Genomic DNA, 12,323 nt, shown 5'->3' on the forward strand with positions numbered 1-12,323 from the left:
TCCCCCAGGGATGTTCTCCTTCATGTTCAAAAGTTGCTGGCTGGTGGACTCTGTAGTTCTCATGTCTCTGCTGCTCTTGTCGTCCTCAAGCTTTCTCCAAAATGCTTCCTGTTTTAAAGGATCCCAGTAATTAAGACCCACCTGGAATGGGTGGAGACACGTCTTTATCTAATCAAGCTTAATACCCGCACTTGATTGAGCCACATCTCTGTGGAGGTAACCTAATCAAGTTTCCAACCTACAGTGCTGGATAGGGATTAGAAGAAATAGCTGCCTTTATAAAATGGGATTAGGATTAAAACATGACTTTTCTAGGGTACATGCATCCTTCAAACCAGCACAGATGCCAAGCCTGGCCTGGCCTGCTGGGCAGCCTGCCTCTGCCTCTCTTGTAGCCTTGAACCCTCAGCCAAGTGTCTCTTTGCAGGGCTGCCCGGAGCCCCCTTGCTCATGGCCCCCACCTCAGTCCCCGCCCCCATCCTGGGTTGCCCTGTGGTCCTCACAGCAGTGCCTCCAGCTGCCTTCTCTCATGGTGCTTTTTTCTCCCATTCTTTTAAGATTGGTTCGGGAGAGTGGGCCTGAGGAGAAGACCCCTAGGTCTCTGGGTACGTACTCTCCATGGGCACCCCCCGTGGATTCTCTGGGTCATCGCATCAGAACTGGGACCAGCTCGTGCCCAGCTCCTCATCTTCTGGGGTCGCCCTTGGCAGTGCTGGAGGGCGGGGGCGGACCTGGACGAGGGGGTGAGGGGCAGCCTTTCTGGAACCCGTGCTTTAGGCCAGACACGGGGATGACCGCCAGCTCATGGAGCCTCCCCACGGGCCCCGAGGCCACAATGCTGCTGTCTCTGTCTTGTGGGCAGAGGCTCGGCCAGCTGCCCCAGCATTCAGGGTGGGCCCCCCTAGAACGTTTATCCACATCTGCCTGGCTCCACTGCCAGCCGTCTCGCCCACTGTGCTGCAGCCTTGGCACTGTGTCTTCTTTTTTATTAGAGTGGTTGTGGGTCTTTGGGATCGCCATGCATGAAATACAGGATTCCCATCTCCCTCCCTGTTATTAACACTTTGTACTGGGTGTGACATTTGTCACAATTGCTGAAAGCACATCAATTAATTGCTTTTGCACCATTAAAAAAGTATATTTTTAGTGGCAAATCTTCATATGCATACAGTCCATACATGGTGTTCAATCAGTGACTTACAATATCATCACATAGTTGTGTATTTATCACCATGATCATTTTTTAGAACATTTGCATCACTCCAGAAAAAGAAATAAAAAGAAAAAAAAACTCAAACACATCATACACCTTACCCCTTCCTCTCATTGACTACTAGTATTTCTGTCTACCCAATTTATTTTACCCCTTATCCGTCCTATTATTTATTTATTTTTCCAGTATATATATATGTGTTTTTTACGTATCTGTCCATACCCTGGATAAAAGGAACATCAGACACAAGGTTTTCACATTCACATGGTCACACTGTAAAAGCTATGTCATTATACAATCATCTTCAAGAATCAAGGCTACTGGAACACAGCTCAGCAGTTTGAGATACTTCCCTCCAGTCACTCCAATACACCATAAACTAAAAAGAGATATCTATATAATGCATAAGAATAACCTCCAGGATAACCTCTCGACTCTATTTGAAATCTCTCAGCCATTGACACTTAATATTTTGTCTCATTTCTCTCTTCCCCTATTTGGTCAAGAAAGCTTTCTCAATCCCATGATGCCAGGTCCCAGTGAATCCTGAGATTTCTGTCCCATGTTGCCAGGGAGAGTCACAACCCTGGGAGTCATATCCCACGTAGGGGGAGGGCAGTGTGTTCACCTACTGAGTTGGCTTAGAGAGAGAAGCCATATCTGAGCAACAAAAGAGGTTCTGTGGGGGTCTTGCACCATTTTTAAGCAAGCAGAGCATACCTCACTGGACAGTAAGAAATTAAAGCAGGTTCCTCAAAACCTTTAGTCAGAATGGTCAGGGAGGTTTAAATGTCAGGGGAATAGGGCCAAGCCTGCAGTGGACGGGAGGTGAGGAGGCGGGGTGGAGGCCAAGGCTCAGAGAGGCTTTTGGAAGAGCTGGTGGGGGAGCAGGGAGGAAGCCCCTCAGAGCCGTGCTCTAACTCTGGAGAGGCAGAAGGTGGGACTGGAAGTCGGGCCTTGGCCGGAGAGCAGGGGGCACGAGGCCACATGTGTGGCTGGGGATGGGGGTCCCTGGGGTAGGGGTGCCCCGTCCGTCCAGGCTGCAGGCAGGAGGGGCTGGCGTCACCGGACCCGGCTTCCCTGCAGGCCACCCTGCTTATCAGCTCGGCAGGTGGGTCAGAGTCTGTTGCCTAAGAAGCCCCCAGAATCAGGACATAAAGCTGGGCCGAGGGCGGGCCTGGCACGGAAATCCTTGTGGCAGCTGCTTCTCGTGGCTCCCTGGGCCTGGCTGCGGCTGGGCAAGCCCTGCAGTCTGCCCTGATGCACATGGTGACCCCAGTGCTCCCTGAGAACTCACCCCAAGAACGCCGGTGCCGTGGTTTCGGCCAGGAAGCCGCCGTCAGTCACTGCCCCTTCCTCTGGCTCGCCAGACTTGCTGCTGCTGAGAATCCATTCCCCAGGGCCCTGGGGAGGGCCAGGGTGCTCTGACAGGGCGTTCTAGATGCTTCTTGGAGGTGTAGGTGAGGAAGGGGACACAAAAGAGCAAGTGCTTACAGGATTCTCTGGCTCTCCTGCTGCCAGCTGGGGACCACATGGCCTGATAATGTGGTCCGGGCCCAGCGCATAGTAGGGACCCACTTGGCTGAAGCTGGGGCTCCCCCACTCCTTATGGCATCACTGGCGCCCTCTGCCTTGCCTCCTACTTCTGGGCTCTGCTGACCCCTTTTCCCCCTTGGCTCTTGATACTCCTATCAGGTTTTCTGAGCTCCCCGTTCCAAGCAGAGGGATCCTGCCCAGAAGGCACAGGCCGGGCCGAGCCCTGTGGGGTGACCAGTGAGCCATGCGAGGGCCCCAGGCTTACCACCCTTCAGCCTCGGTGGTCCCAGATGGTGGCCTGCCTCCCAGCTGACCTCTGATTTGCCAGTTCACTCAAGGACAGTGAACTCCACACTTTATGAGCAGGAAAACCCGTTTAACATTTAAAAAAGAGGAAATTAATGAACCTTTTCCCACCCTGCCTCCATAATAAGATAGTTATTTAAAATCCACCGGTTGGGTAGAGACGCTGTGGATTTAATGTCATTTGGAAATGCGTTTGCATTTTATCAGTTATAAGCCCCTCTCAAGGTCAGCTTCCCTGTCTGTAAAATGAGAGGATTGGACCAGCATTCTTAGTTGTCCAGCCTATTCCAGCTCTACCCTTCCCCTCTGTTTCAGGCAGGTCCTTGGTGCCATAAAATGCTGTGTCCATTTTTTTTCCCTCTCCCATAGGTACATATCTTCCAGGGAAGCTAAACTTACAATTCTCAGGGAATATTTTAAAACTCTTAGAAAACAGATTTGTTTTCCGCCCAGCCTCCTTACGCCCTCCCCTGTCTTATTAGGGATGCCCAATAATTGTTGAATGAGTGAATAAATGAAACCAAGTGTGATTTGGTGCTTCCCAGCCCATTCTAGGCCTGCCAGCACTGCCTGTAGACTAAATTTAATTTGTGTCCTTCTCCATCAAGGAATGTGGGGCAGAAGAATTGAGGGTGGAGTTCTTCGGCAGGAAATGCTGCACCCACTACAGGGTCGTAGAGCTTCAAGAATGGCCGAAAGGGGTGGCTGCTGCTTCAGGGTGCAAGGTGTCCTCAGCTCCGTTCCTGTTCTTATCCCTTCAGAACCAAGACCTTCGGCCCCGCCTATCAGAGACAGGTCTGCTGCTGCCGAGAAGCTTGCGCTGCCTTCATCTCATTCTGCTCCTGCACTGACAGCCTTCTCCTTCAGACACGCCAAAGAAGCCCACCTTTCACTAAAAGAAGCGGACCAGAAGGAGAGCAGTACCAAGGTATCTGTGAAGTTTGAAGAGGATGAAGCTAGGGTCAAAGTGGACCACTAGCCTGTGACCAGCCAGTGGAAAACAGAGGAGAGCAAGGGAGAGCCCCAAGGCAGCTTCCCCTAGTACTTATGGCTAGTCCCTGTTGATGGGTTTGGGATGAGAGCTGAAGGAAGAAACAAAGGGTGAAGGGAAGAGTACAGTGGGGAATTGGGGGTTGGGGGGTGGAAGGGCAAAGGGATGAGGGAAGAAGGGAGGAATGAGGAGGTCACATATGGTTCAGAAGAAAGCAGGATGTGGGGGAGAGTCCAGAGGGGCTTAGGTGAACCAAACCGAGTAATCTGAGAACCATTTAAGAGAGCAGCCAAGAGGCAACTGACTCCAAGGCTGATCAGCCAAAGGCCCTGCTGGACAGGCTGACACATACCTCAGCCTTCTAAAATGGCCTTGGGGAGGTGGCTTTGCTCCCTGGTCCTGATGAACTTAGTAAAATTTGGAGTTACTGTTAAGGGTACCTGTGGTCATTCTTTGAAACAGAGCTTTACAAGTTCCATTCACTAAACATATCTTGAAGGCCCACCAGGTGCGTGTGCTATGTTAGAGTCAGGGATGCACTGTTGACTCTTACCAGGTCCACTTATGCCTCAGAGCAAGAAACAAAAACTGATGATCAGTGCAATGAAATGCTCTTCCTCCCCCTTCCCCATGGCCACCCACTCCTGTGGTCAAACCAAGACCTCAGCATTCCAAATAACCTCACCCCCATCTGCATCTCTCAGTACATCTCATATTGTCCCACTGGGGTCACCAGTGACCTCTACCTTCCCAAAAGCAGTCACAATTCAGTTCATTTCTAATTTGATTTAGCTGTGGCCTTTGACACAACTTATCACTCATCTTTGAAATTCTCCATCTACAGATAGAGGCAAAGGGATGGCTTCTGTCTTGGTTCTCTACCTGAAGCTCCTTCTCAGCTGTCCTTTGCAGGGCCCTCTTCATTCTCCTGTTCTTTAGATGCTGGGGTTCCCCAGGGCTCAGCCTTCTGGCCTCTTGTCTGTTTCTGCTGCTCCCCAGCTGACCTGATCCAGGTCCTTGGCTTTAAGTGTACGCTGAGGACTCCCAAATTGCCCTCAGAGCGTCCTCTGACCTCCAGACTCATGTATTTAACTGTTACTCAGTGTCTCCATTCAGGTCTCTGTTCTAGTTTGCTAGCTGCCAGGATGCAATATACCAGAAACAGAAGGGCTTTTAAATAGGGGAATTTAATAAGTTGCTAGTTTACAGTTCTAAGGCTGAGAAAATGTCCCAATTAAAGCAAATCTTTAGAAATGTTCAATCTAAGGCATCCAGGGAAAGATACCTTGGTTCAAGAAGGCCGATGAAGTTCAGAGTTTCTCTCTCAAGTGAGAAGGCACGTGGCGAATATAGTCAGAGTTTCTTTCTCATCTGGAAGGGCACATGGTGAACACGGCATCATCTGTTAGCTTCTTCTCCTGGCTTCCTGTTTCATGAAGCTCCCCGGGAGACATTTTCCTCCTTCATCTCCAAAGGTCTTGGCTGGTGGACTCTGCTTCTTGTGGCTATGTCATTCTGCTCTGCTCTCTCCAAATCTCCTTCATTCAGCAAAATGTTTCCTCTTTTATAGGACTCCAGAAACTTATCAAGACCCACCCAAATGGGTGGAGACATGTCATCACCTAATCCAGTTTAACAACCACTCTTGATTAAATCACATCTCCAGGGAGATGATCTGATTACAGTTTCAAACATATAGTACCGAATAGGGATTATTCTGCCTTTACCAAATGGGATTTTGATTAAAACATGGCTTTTCTAGGGGATATACATCCTTTCAAACTAGCACAGTCTCTAACCGATTCTTCAAACTTCCTGTGTCCAACACTCAACTGTTGAATCTTCAACCCTGAAAATTCCTCTTTCCCCAGGGCCCCTTCTCAGTGAATGCCCATAAAAGATAAATCCAGCCTTCCAGTGCCTCAGGTTAAAAACCTCGGGTTCACCCTTGCCTTCTCTCCTTTTTTCCTATACCACACCCCACATATTAGCAAAAGCGGTGGATTCTACTTTGGAAATGTGTCCAAAATCTGCCTGTTCTCACAGTCCCTTTCACTGCTGTCCTGGCTGCAAGCCCACTGCTTCCTGCCTGAATTGTTGCAGGAGCCTCCTTGCTAACTGCTCTCCTGGCTTCCAGCCTGGTGTTTGCTCTTGACTCTTGCACATGCAGCGGTCAGCATGATACTTTTACAAAGGAAGCCAGAATGTTCTGGGGTCCTGTAAGAGATTATCATTGGAGGAAGCAGGAGGAAGAGCACACAGGAATTCTTATATATATATATGTATGCATATTTATTGACAAAACAAAACAACAAACAACATACATTCTTAACATATGACCATTCCATACTTGGGTGTACCATCAGTGGCTCACAGTATCATCACATAGTTGTATATTCATCGCCATGATCATTTCATAGAACATTTGCATCACTCCAGACACATGGGAATTCTTGGTTCTATTTTTGCAATTTCTTGTGAGTCTTAAACTATTTCAAAATAAAATGCTATTTAAAAATACTTAGAGAACCCCCTCTCCCAACCCCGTCTCCCCAAACATAGAAGTCAGAGTATGTCACTCCTTTGTTCCAAACCTCCAGTGGCTTCTGTGTCCTTCTGAGGAAGAGCCCAAGTCCTTACTATGCAGACTGTGAGGCGCAGGTGATTCGGATCCTGCCCCCCAACCCTGTCTGTGTCCTGTCACTCCTCAGACTCAGAGCCCTCCAGCTGGTGTCCTCCTCATTGCCCCCAACCACATGCTGGCCTCAGGGCTTTTGCAGTTGTCGGTCCCTCCAGTGAGAGTCCGCGGTCCTAGAAATCTGCATGACTTGCTCCCTCAGATCACTTGTGTCTCTGCTGAAAATTCACCTCCACAGGCCCCCCCTGATTTTCCTATCTAAAATGGGAGCTCCTGCCACCCTCTGCCTCCTTACTTTTCTTTGAGTACTGTTTCAGTTTGCTAAGCTGCCTGAATGTAATATACCAGAGATGAGTTGCCTTTTTCAATGGGGACTTATTAGTTTACAAATTTACAGTTCTAAGGCCATGAAAATGTCCAAATTAAGGCATCAAGAGGAAGATACTTGCTCTGAGGAAAGGCTGCTGGCATCCAGGGTTCCGCTGTCACAAGGGAAGGCACATGGTGACATCTGTTGGTCCTTCTCTCTTGGGTTCTGGTTTCAGTGGCTCTCTCCAAATGCCTCTGGGTATTTCTCTTTCTGCTCTCCTGCTTTCCCTACCTTTACCTCTCATAAAGGACTCCAGTGAAGTCCATCTTGAATGGGTGGGGTCACATCTCAACTGAAATAGCCAAAAGGCCACACTCACAATAGGTCTGCCTAATCCACAAGAATGGATTAAAAGAACATGGTCTTTTCTGGTAGGTAATAAAGTCAAACCAGCACCAGCACTTACTGCCTGAAATTATAAACTGGACTCCTTATTATGCCTCTTACACTCTGTGTAAACTTTTTGGAAGTAACAACTTTTTTGCTCACTCCCGTAATGGTGATTGACTTAGGAGGCGCTCACAGTTATGTTGATTGAATGAGTGAAGGTTAGAGAGTCCAGAGGAGGAAATGCCTGGCTTTGCCTGGCCGTGGGGGTGGCACCAGGAATGGTGTCAGGAAGATGGTGGCATCTGAACAGGGTTCTGAGGGTGGATCACAGGTGGCATCTTAGAAATGCCCTCAGGGCCACAGCCATCACAGGCTCAGGGACCAGACGGGGCAGAGGCCATAAGAAGGCAGGGCCCTCGGCTAAGCCACCCGACTAGCAGGCCTGGGACAGTGTGCTGGGAATGGCCTGACCCAGCCTGGCCCATTCTCCTTCTCGAATGGCTTGAGTGCTCAGGCCCCGGGAGTCGGGTAGAGTCCCCAGAGGTAAGGAGTTTGCCTTGAACTCGTGCCAGCTCCAAGTCACCATCTCCAAGTCTGCCCGGGAGAAGATGCGGCTGAAGCAGATGAAGGAGATGGAGTTTTTCCGGCGGGTGAAGGAGCCAGAGAGGGAGCTCGTGCCCCAGAGCCTGGGCTCCGGGAGGACCCTGATGAAGGAAGGTACTGGGTGCCGGGGGCGGGGGCCCTCAGGCTGAGGAATCATCGGGGTGGGGCGCCCTAAAGCTGGGGACACGTCTTGACTGACTCCCGGGTTCTCAGCCTACAAAAGAGAGGCGCCCACAGCTCCCCACCTGCCATTCCTGGCACTGGAGAGGGCGTGTCTCCTCTCAGGGAGCCTGTCGATGGGCCCGTCTCCAAAGGAGGACCTGGGGGTATGGGTGGGCGGACTTGGGGTACGGGTGGGCAGGCAGGGCCGGCTCAGCCCTAGGATTTCCTCTGCCTCCGCAGGCCTCCTTCCCCTCCGGGGCAGCGGGACCCTGTCCGTGCCCACGGGACTGAGCAGCCCACGCGGGAGCGCCGTGGGCACCGTCCTGAGGAAGCGGGCCAACCGCTCCTCGCTCCCGAGCATCCCCGTCAGCAAGCAGGAGCCCGGCCTTGCGCGCCACGCCTCAGGTGGGCCCGGCCTCCCCCGCTGGCACGGGGCGCTTTGGGGCTCGGCCAAGGTGGCCTCAGCTGCTCCGGGGGGACAGCCCGGGGGTGGGCACCTCGCCAGCGAGAGCTCAGCAGGGGCTGGTGTCAGCAAGGCGGGCCGGGGACCCAGCACGTCACGATGGGGAGATGTGGGCGGCTGTGCTGAGACGCCCCAGCGGGCACACCCGGCACCAGGACCAAAAGATACTGGAGAACAGGGCCAGGGAAGCAGCCGGAAGGACCCGGCGGAGAGGGTGCTGGGGAGACCGTGACTTCCTGCCCGTTGTCTCATCAGATGGCAGGGCTGGCCACACAATGGGATTGGGGGAGCCCAAAGGTCCCACCGTGATGTCCCGGGAAGGGGCCAGGGGACAAGGGGCTGCCCCCACCCTACCGGAGGAGCTTCTGTTTTCACCTCCCTTGTTTGCGTATGACCCCCCCATGTGAGATTCCATTTGAAAGGGTTGTTTGCTACTAAAATAATGTTTGGAAACAATTATCACAGTTCAGAGTCCCTTTAAGTGTGGGACATGGACAACGATGGCAGATTAGAGCCCCATTTTGGGGCTACAAATGATTTCCACTCGCCTTCCTCTTCACTTCTCTTTCTATCCTTTTGATTCCATCAAGAAGAGTCTCAAGGCGGTGAGAAACTCTCCCACTTCTCTAGAATGTTCGAGCCCCTCCCTCTCCTCCACGCCCCCCCTTTTTAACAGAGCCTCTTTCAGGCTCAAAGAGGTGGGAAGCTGGCTATCATTTTATAGCTAGGGTTTATAGGGCTGTTTTATTTTAATTGTAAATATGCATCATTTTATTAATGGCAGATACTATTGGTTTACCAATTAGAGTGTTGGCATAAATGTTCCCTTAAAAATACATTTATTTAGGATTTGAAAAAATATGGGTTTATTTGATGAAAAGTAAAATGTAAATAAAAGTACAGATAATCCAGAGAAATGGCACAAAACCATGGAAGTGGTAATCGAGTGTCTGACACTGGGAAATGCTGTCTTTGAACCCCAAGCCACTCAGTGTACAGAGAGCAGGACTGAGCCTGCAGACCCAGGTTCCTCAAGGTCACAGGGGCTCGTAGGACGGGCTCAGTCCCGTGGGGTCTGCTGTGCCTCACTCTTCACACCTCTGTGCAGGTGCGTGTGCAGGTGAGTGGGTGGAGAGAGGACCCGCAGGCAGCTTCTGTGGGCGTGGTACCAAATAACCAAAACACCAGAAACACCCAACGGTCGCCTCTCATGGCGTCACTGGAAGCTGAACTTCCTCTTTCTCTCTCCTCACGGTGAACAAAGAACTACTGACGTTGCTTTATAATTTGGAACTGGTTTTACTTTTTGGTCTGGCTGGAAATGATGGGAACTCAGGGTCGTAAACTCGGTTGTCTTCTGGATTTTCTCAGTAAATCCCGTGAGATCCTGGCCTGTCTCAGGAAACCCGGTTGGTTAGGTGGAGTCACCTATGTCTCCTGAACTCCTTCTGCTTTGTGTGTGCAAGCAACAGTTTCCCTGTTGAGGATTATTTCCTTAGGATGTAGTCCCAGGATGGAGATTGCTGGGCCACAAGTATAAATATGAACAGATTTGGACAGGCGTCATGGGAGGGGGTGGGCAAAGAAAAACAAAGGTCTGACCTTCAAGAGAATACAGGCTGGCATCCCCTCTGCTGCCATCTTGTGTGTGTGTGTTAGAGAAGTTGTAGGTTTACAGAAAATCATCCAGTTCCCATAGTCTCCCCTCCTTCACACCGTTTCCCTATTATTAACCTTTTGCATGAGTATGACAGCTTTGTTACAACTGATGACCAATATTATTGTAATTATATTTATTATTAGCTAAAATCCATAGTTTACGTTAGGGTTTACTTTTTGGGTTGTACAGTTCTAGGTTTTTTAAGCAATTTTATTGCGTAACATAGATTCAGCATAGAATTCCCCATTTTAACTGTACGTGGTGTGTGTGTGAGTTCTGGGTGGATCCCGAATGTCCCTGGAGGGGAGGGGGAGGCAGGCTGGGGGTGTGGACACTGGCCTGCCGTCCCCCTAAGAGCAGGGCCTCCTGAGGGGACCCCAGAGACGGCATCTAGCTCAGGGCCGTGCTCTCTAAGGAAAAGGGTGACCTGACAGGCCGGCGAAGAGACCATTTCCCACGCCAGGGGCCGAGCGAAGAGGGAATCCAGGAGCGCGCTCTCGGTGTCTTGGCTTTAAATAAAGGGCGGCCTCTTAACTCAGATTTGCCCGAGACCCCCTGGATACACCTTTGTGAAAATCATCCCCCAGGTTTTGGTAATGGAGGGTGGGGGTGGTGGCACAACAGCGGGGACGGAATGAACCCCACGGAATTATATATTTGAAAGTGGTTAAAAAGGGAACTTTCATATTGGATGTAAGTTACCACAAGATGTATTTTTAAAAGCCCCTAGAACTGTAAAAAAAAAATCCTCCCGGTGGAGATAACTTGTGCACAGCAGTGTCTGGAAAGTGAGATGTGTGGTGACACCCGTGGAGTTGGAGAAGGAGAGTCCCGGCTCACAGCCGAGGGGCTGCTGGAGGTCCCCGACCTTTCTAGGCTCGGAAACCTCAGCTCCTGGGGGCGATGGAGCAGGTGGATGGCCTCCAAACGGCCTTCCTGTTCTTAGTGCGTCGTGATTCTAACGTCTGTCCCCAAGGAAGGAGAGCCCAGAAAACATGATCTGATTTTAATACCATCCCTGCTTTCCGTGGGGGTGCGCTGAGCTACGCCGGCCTCCTTGGGGCCTGTGCTGTCCCCCTGCCTTGTGACCACGTCCCTGCACTGGGGCAGCGCCATGAGAGGACAAGAGTGGAAGAGGCAGGAGAGGCTCCAGCATGGGTCCAGGGTCTGGGGTCTCTCATCGCGACCCCCTGGCCTCCCCCTGACCACGGAAGCCGGAGGCTGGGGGATGCAGCTGGTTTCCAGGGCTCTGTCACCCCACACCAGGAAGCGTACCCCAGAGCAGCCTTCCTGTGTTTAATGGGAAAAGCCAAAGAGGGAGTTGGTGGGTCTCCTGGGCTCCCAGCTTGGCCCGTGTCCCGGGGTGCCTCAGACCATGGCCCCTGCATGGCCCCCGCATGGCCCACCCCTGCCATGCTCCCTTCTCCTTTGTGAGTGCAGCCAACTCCCTACCTGCCGTGCTCACCTTGGGGTCTCCCGAGTGGGAAGAGGAGGAGGAGGAGCTGGACCTTCGAGCCTTTAAAGAGTTGAGACCTTTCTCGAACCCGGAGCTGGGGCTGGTGGACGCCCTCCATTGCCTCAGCAGCAGCGACTGGTGAGGAGACTCTCTCTCTCTCTCTCTCTGCTCCTGCTGCCCTCCTCTCCCGGCCCCTCTGACTCCAGGAGGCGCCGGGTGCAGGGGGTTATTTCCAGTTCCCTGTGCTTGCCCTCGGCCCCTCCGAGGCACACCCAGCCCGGGCTCGGCCAGTGTGAATCTGCATCCACGATGGGCTATGAAGCCACACTCCTTGATTTCTCTAAATCAAACCTCACCCACTCTGAAGTTCCTCCCTCTGGGCTTATGGGGGGCGGCCTGAGCTGTGGGTAAGGCGATCACTGGGGGTCCAGTGCATGGGGGGGAAGCCCCCTCCTCCCAAAGGCAGGCAGGTTGTGTCATGGTTGGGCTGGGAGCCGGGCTTCCTCCCAGCTCGGCCAGAGCCTGCGGCCAGCCAGGGGCCTCCTAAAATGGCTTTTACTGCACTGCGATCCTTCAGGCTGAGTGTCCCCCGAGG

General features: G+C 51.9%; 1 protein-coding gene across 3 annotated transcripts in view; it reads left to right on the forward strand.

Annotated features, from left to right (window-relative positions):
* TOGARAM2 (TOG array regulator of axonemal microtubules 2) overlaps nucleotides 1-12,323 on the forward strand; it is a 57,532-nt gene that overhangs the window by 12,218 nt on the left and 32,991 nt on the right. The window contains exons 6-10 of one of the 3 annotated variants that reach the window (XM_077152496.1): nucleotides 559-605; nucleotides 3,817-3,983; nucleotides 7,957-8,101; nucleotides 8,390-8,554; nucleotides 11,713-11,866. In XM_077152496.1, the coding sequence (XP_077008611.1) occupies nucleotides 559-605; nucleotides 3,817-3,983; nucleotides 7,957-8,101; nucleotides 8,390-8,554; nucleotides 11,713-11,866 (678 nt within the window). The remainder of the gene's footprint in view (nucleotides 1-558; nucleotides 606-3,816; nucleotides 3,984-7,956; nucleotides 8,102-8,389; nucleotides 8,555-11,712; nucleotides 11,867-12,323) is intronic. The other 2 variants (XM_077152497.1, XM_077152498.1) reach the window with 2 other exon arrangements.

Source organism: Tamandua tetradactyla, chromosome 3 (assembly GCF_023851605.1).
Source record: "Tamandua tetradactyla isolate mTamTet1 chromosome 3, mTamTet1.pri, whole genome shotgun sequence".
NCBI lineage: Eukaryota > Metazoa > Chordata > Mammalia > Pilosa > Myrmecophagidae > Tamandua > Tamandua tetradactyla.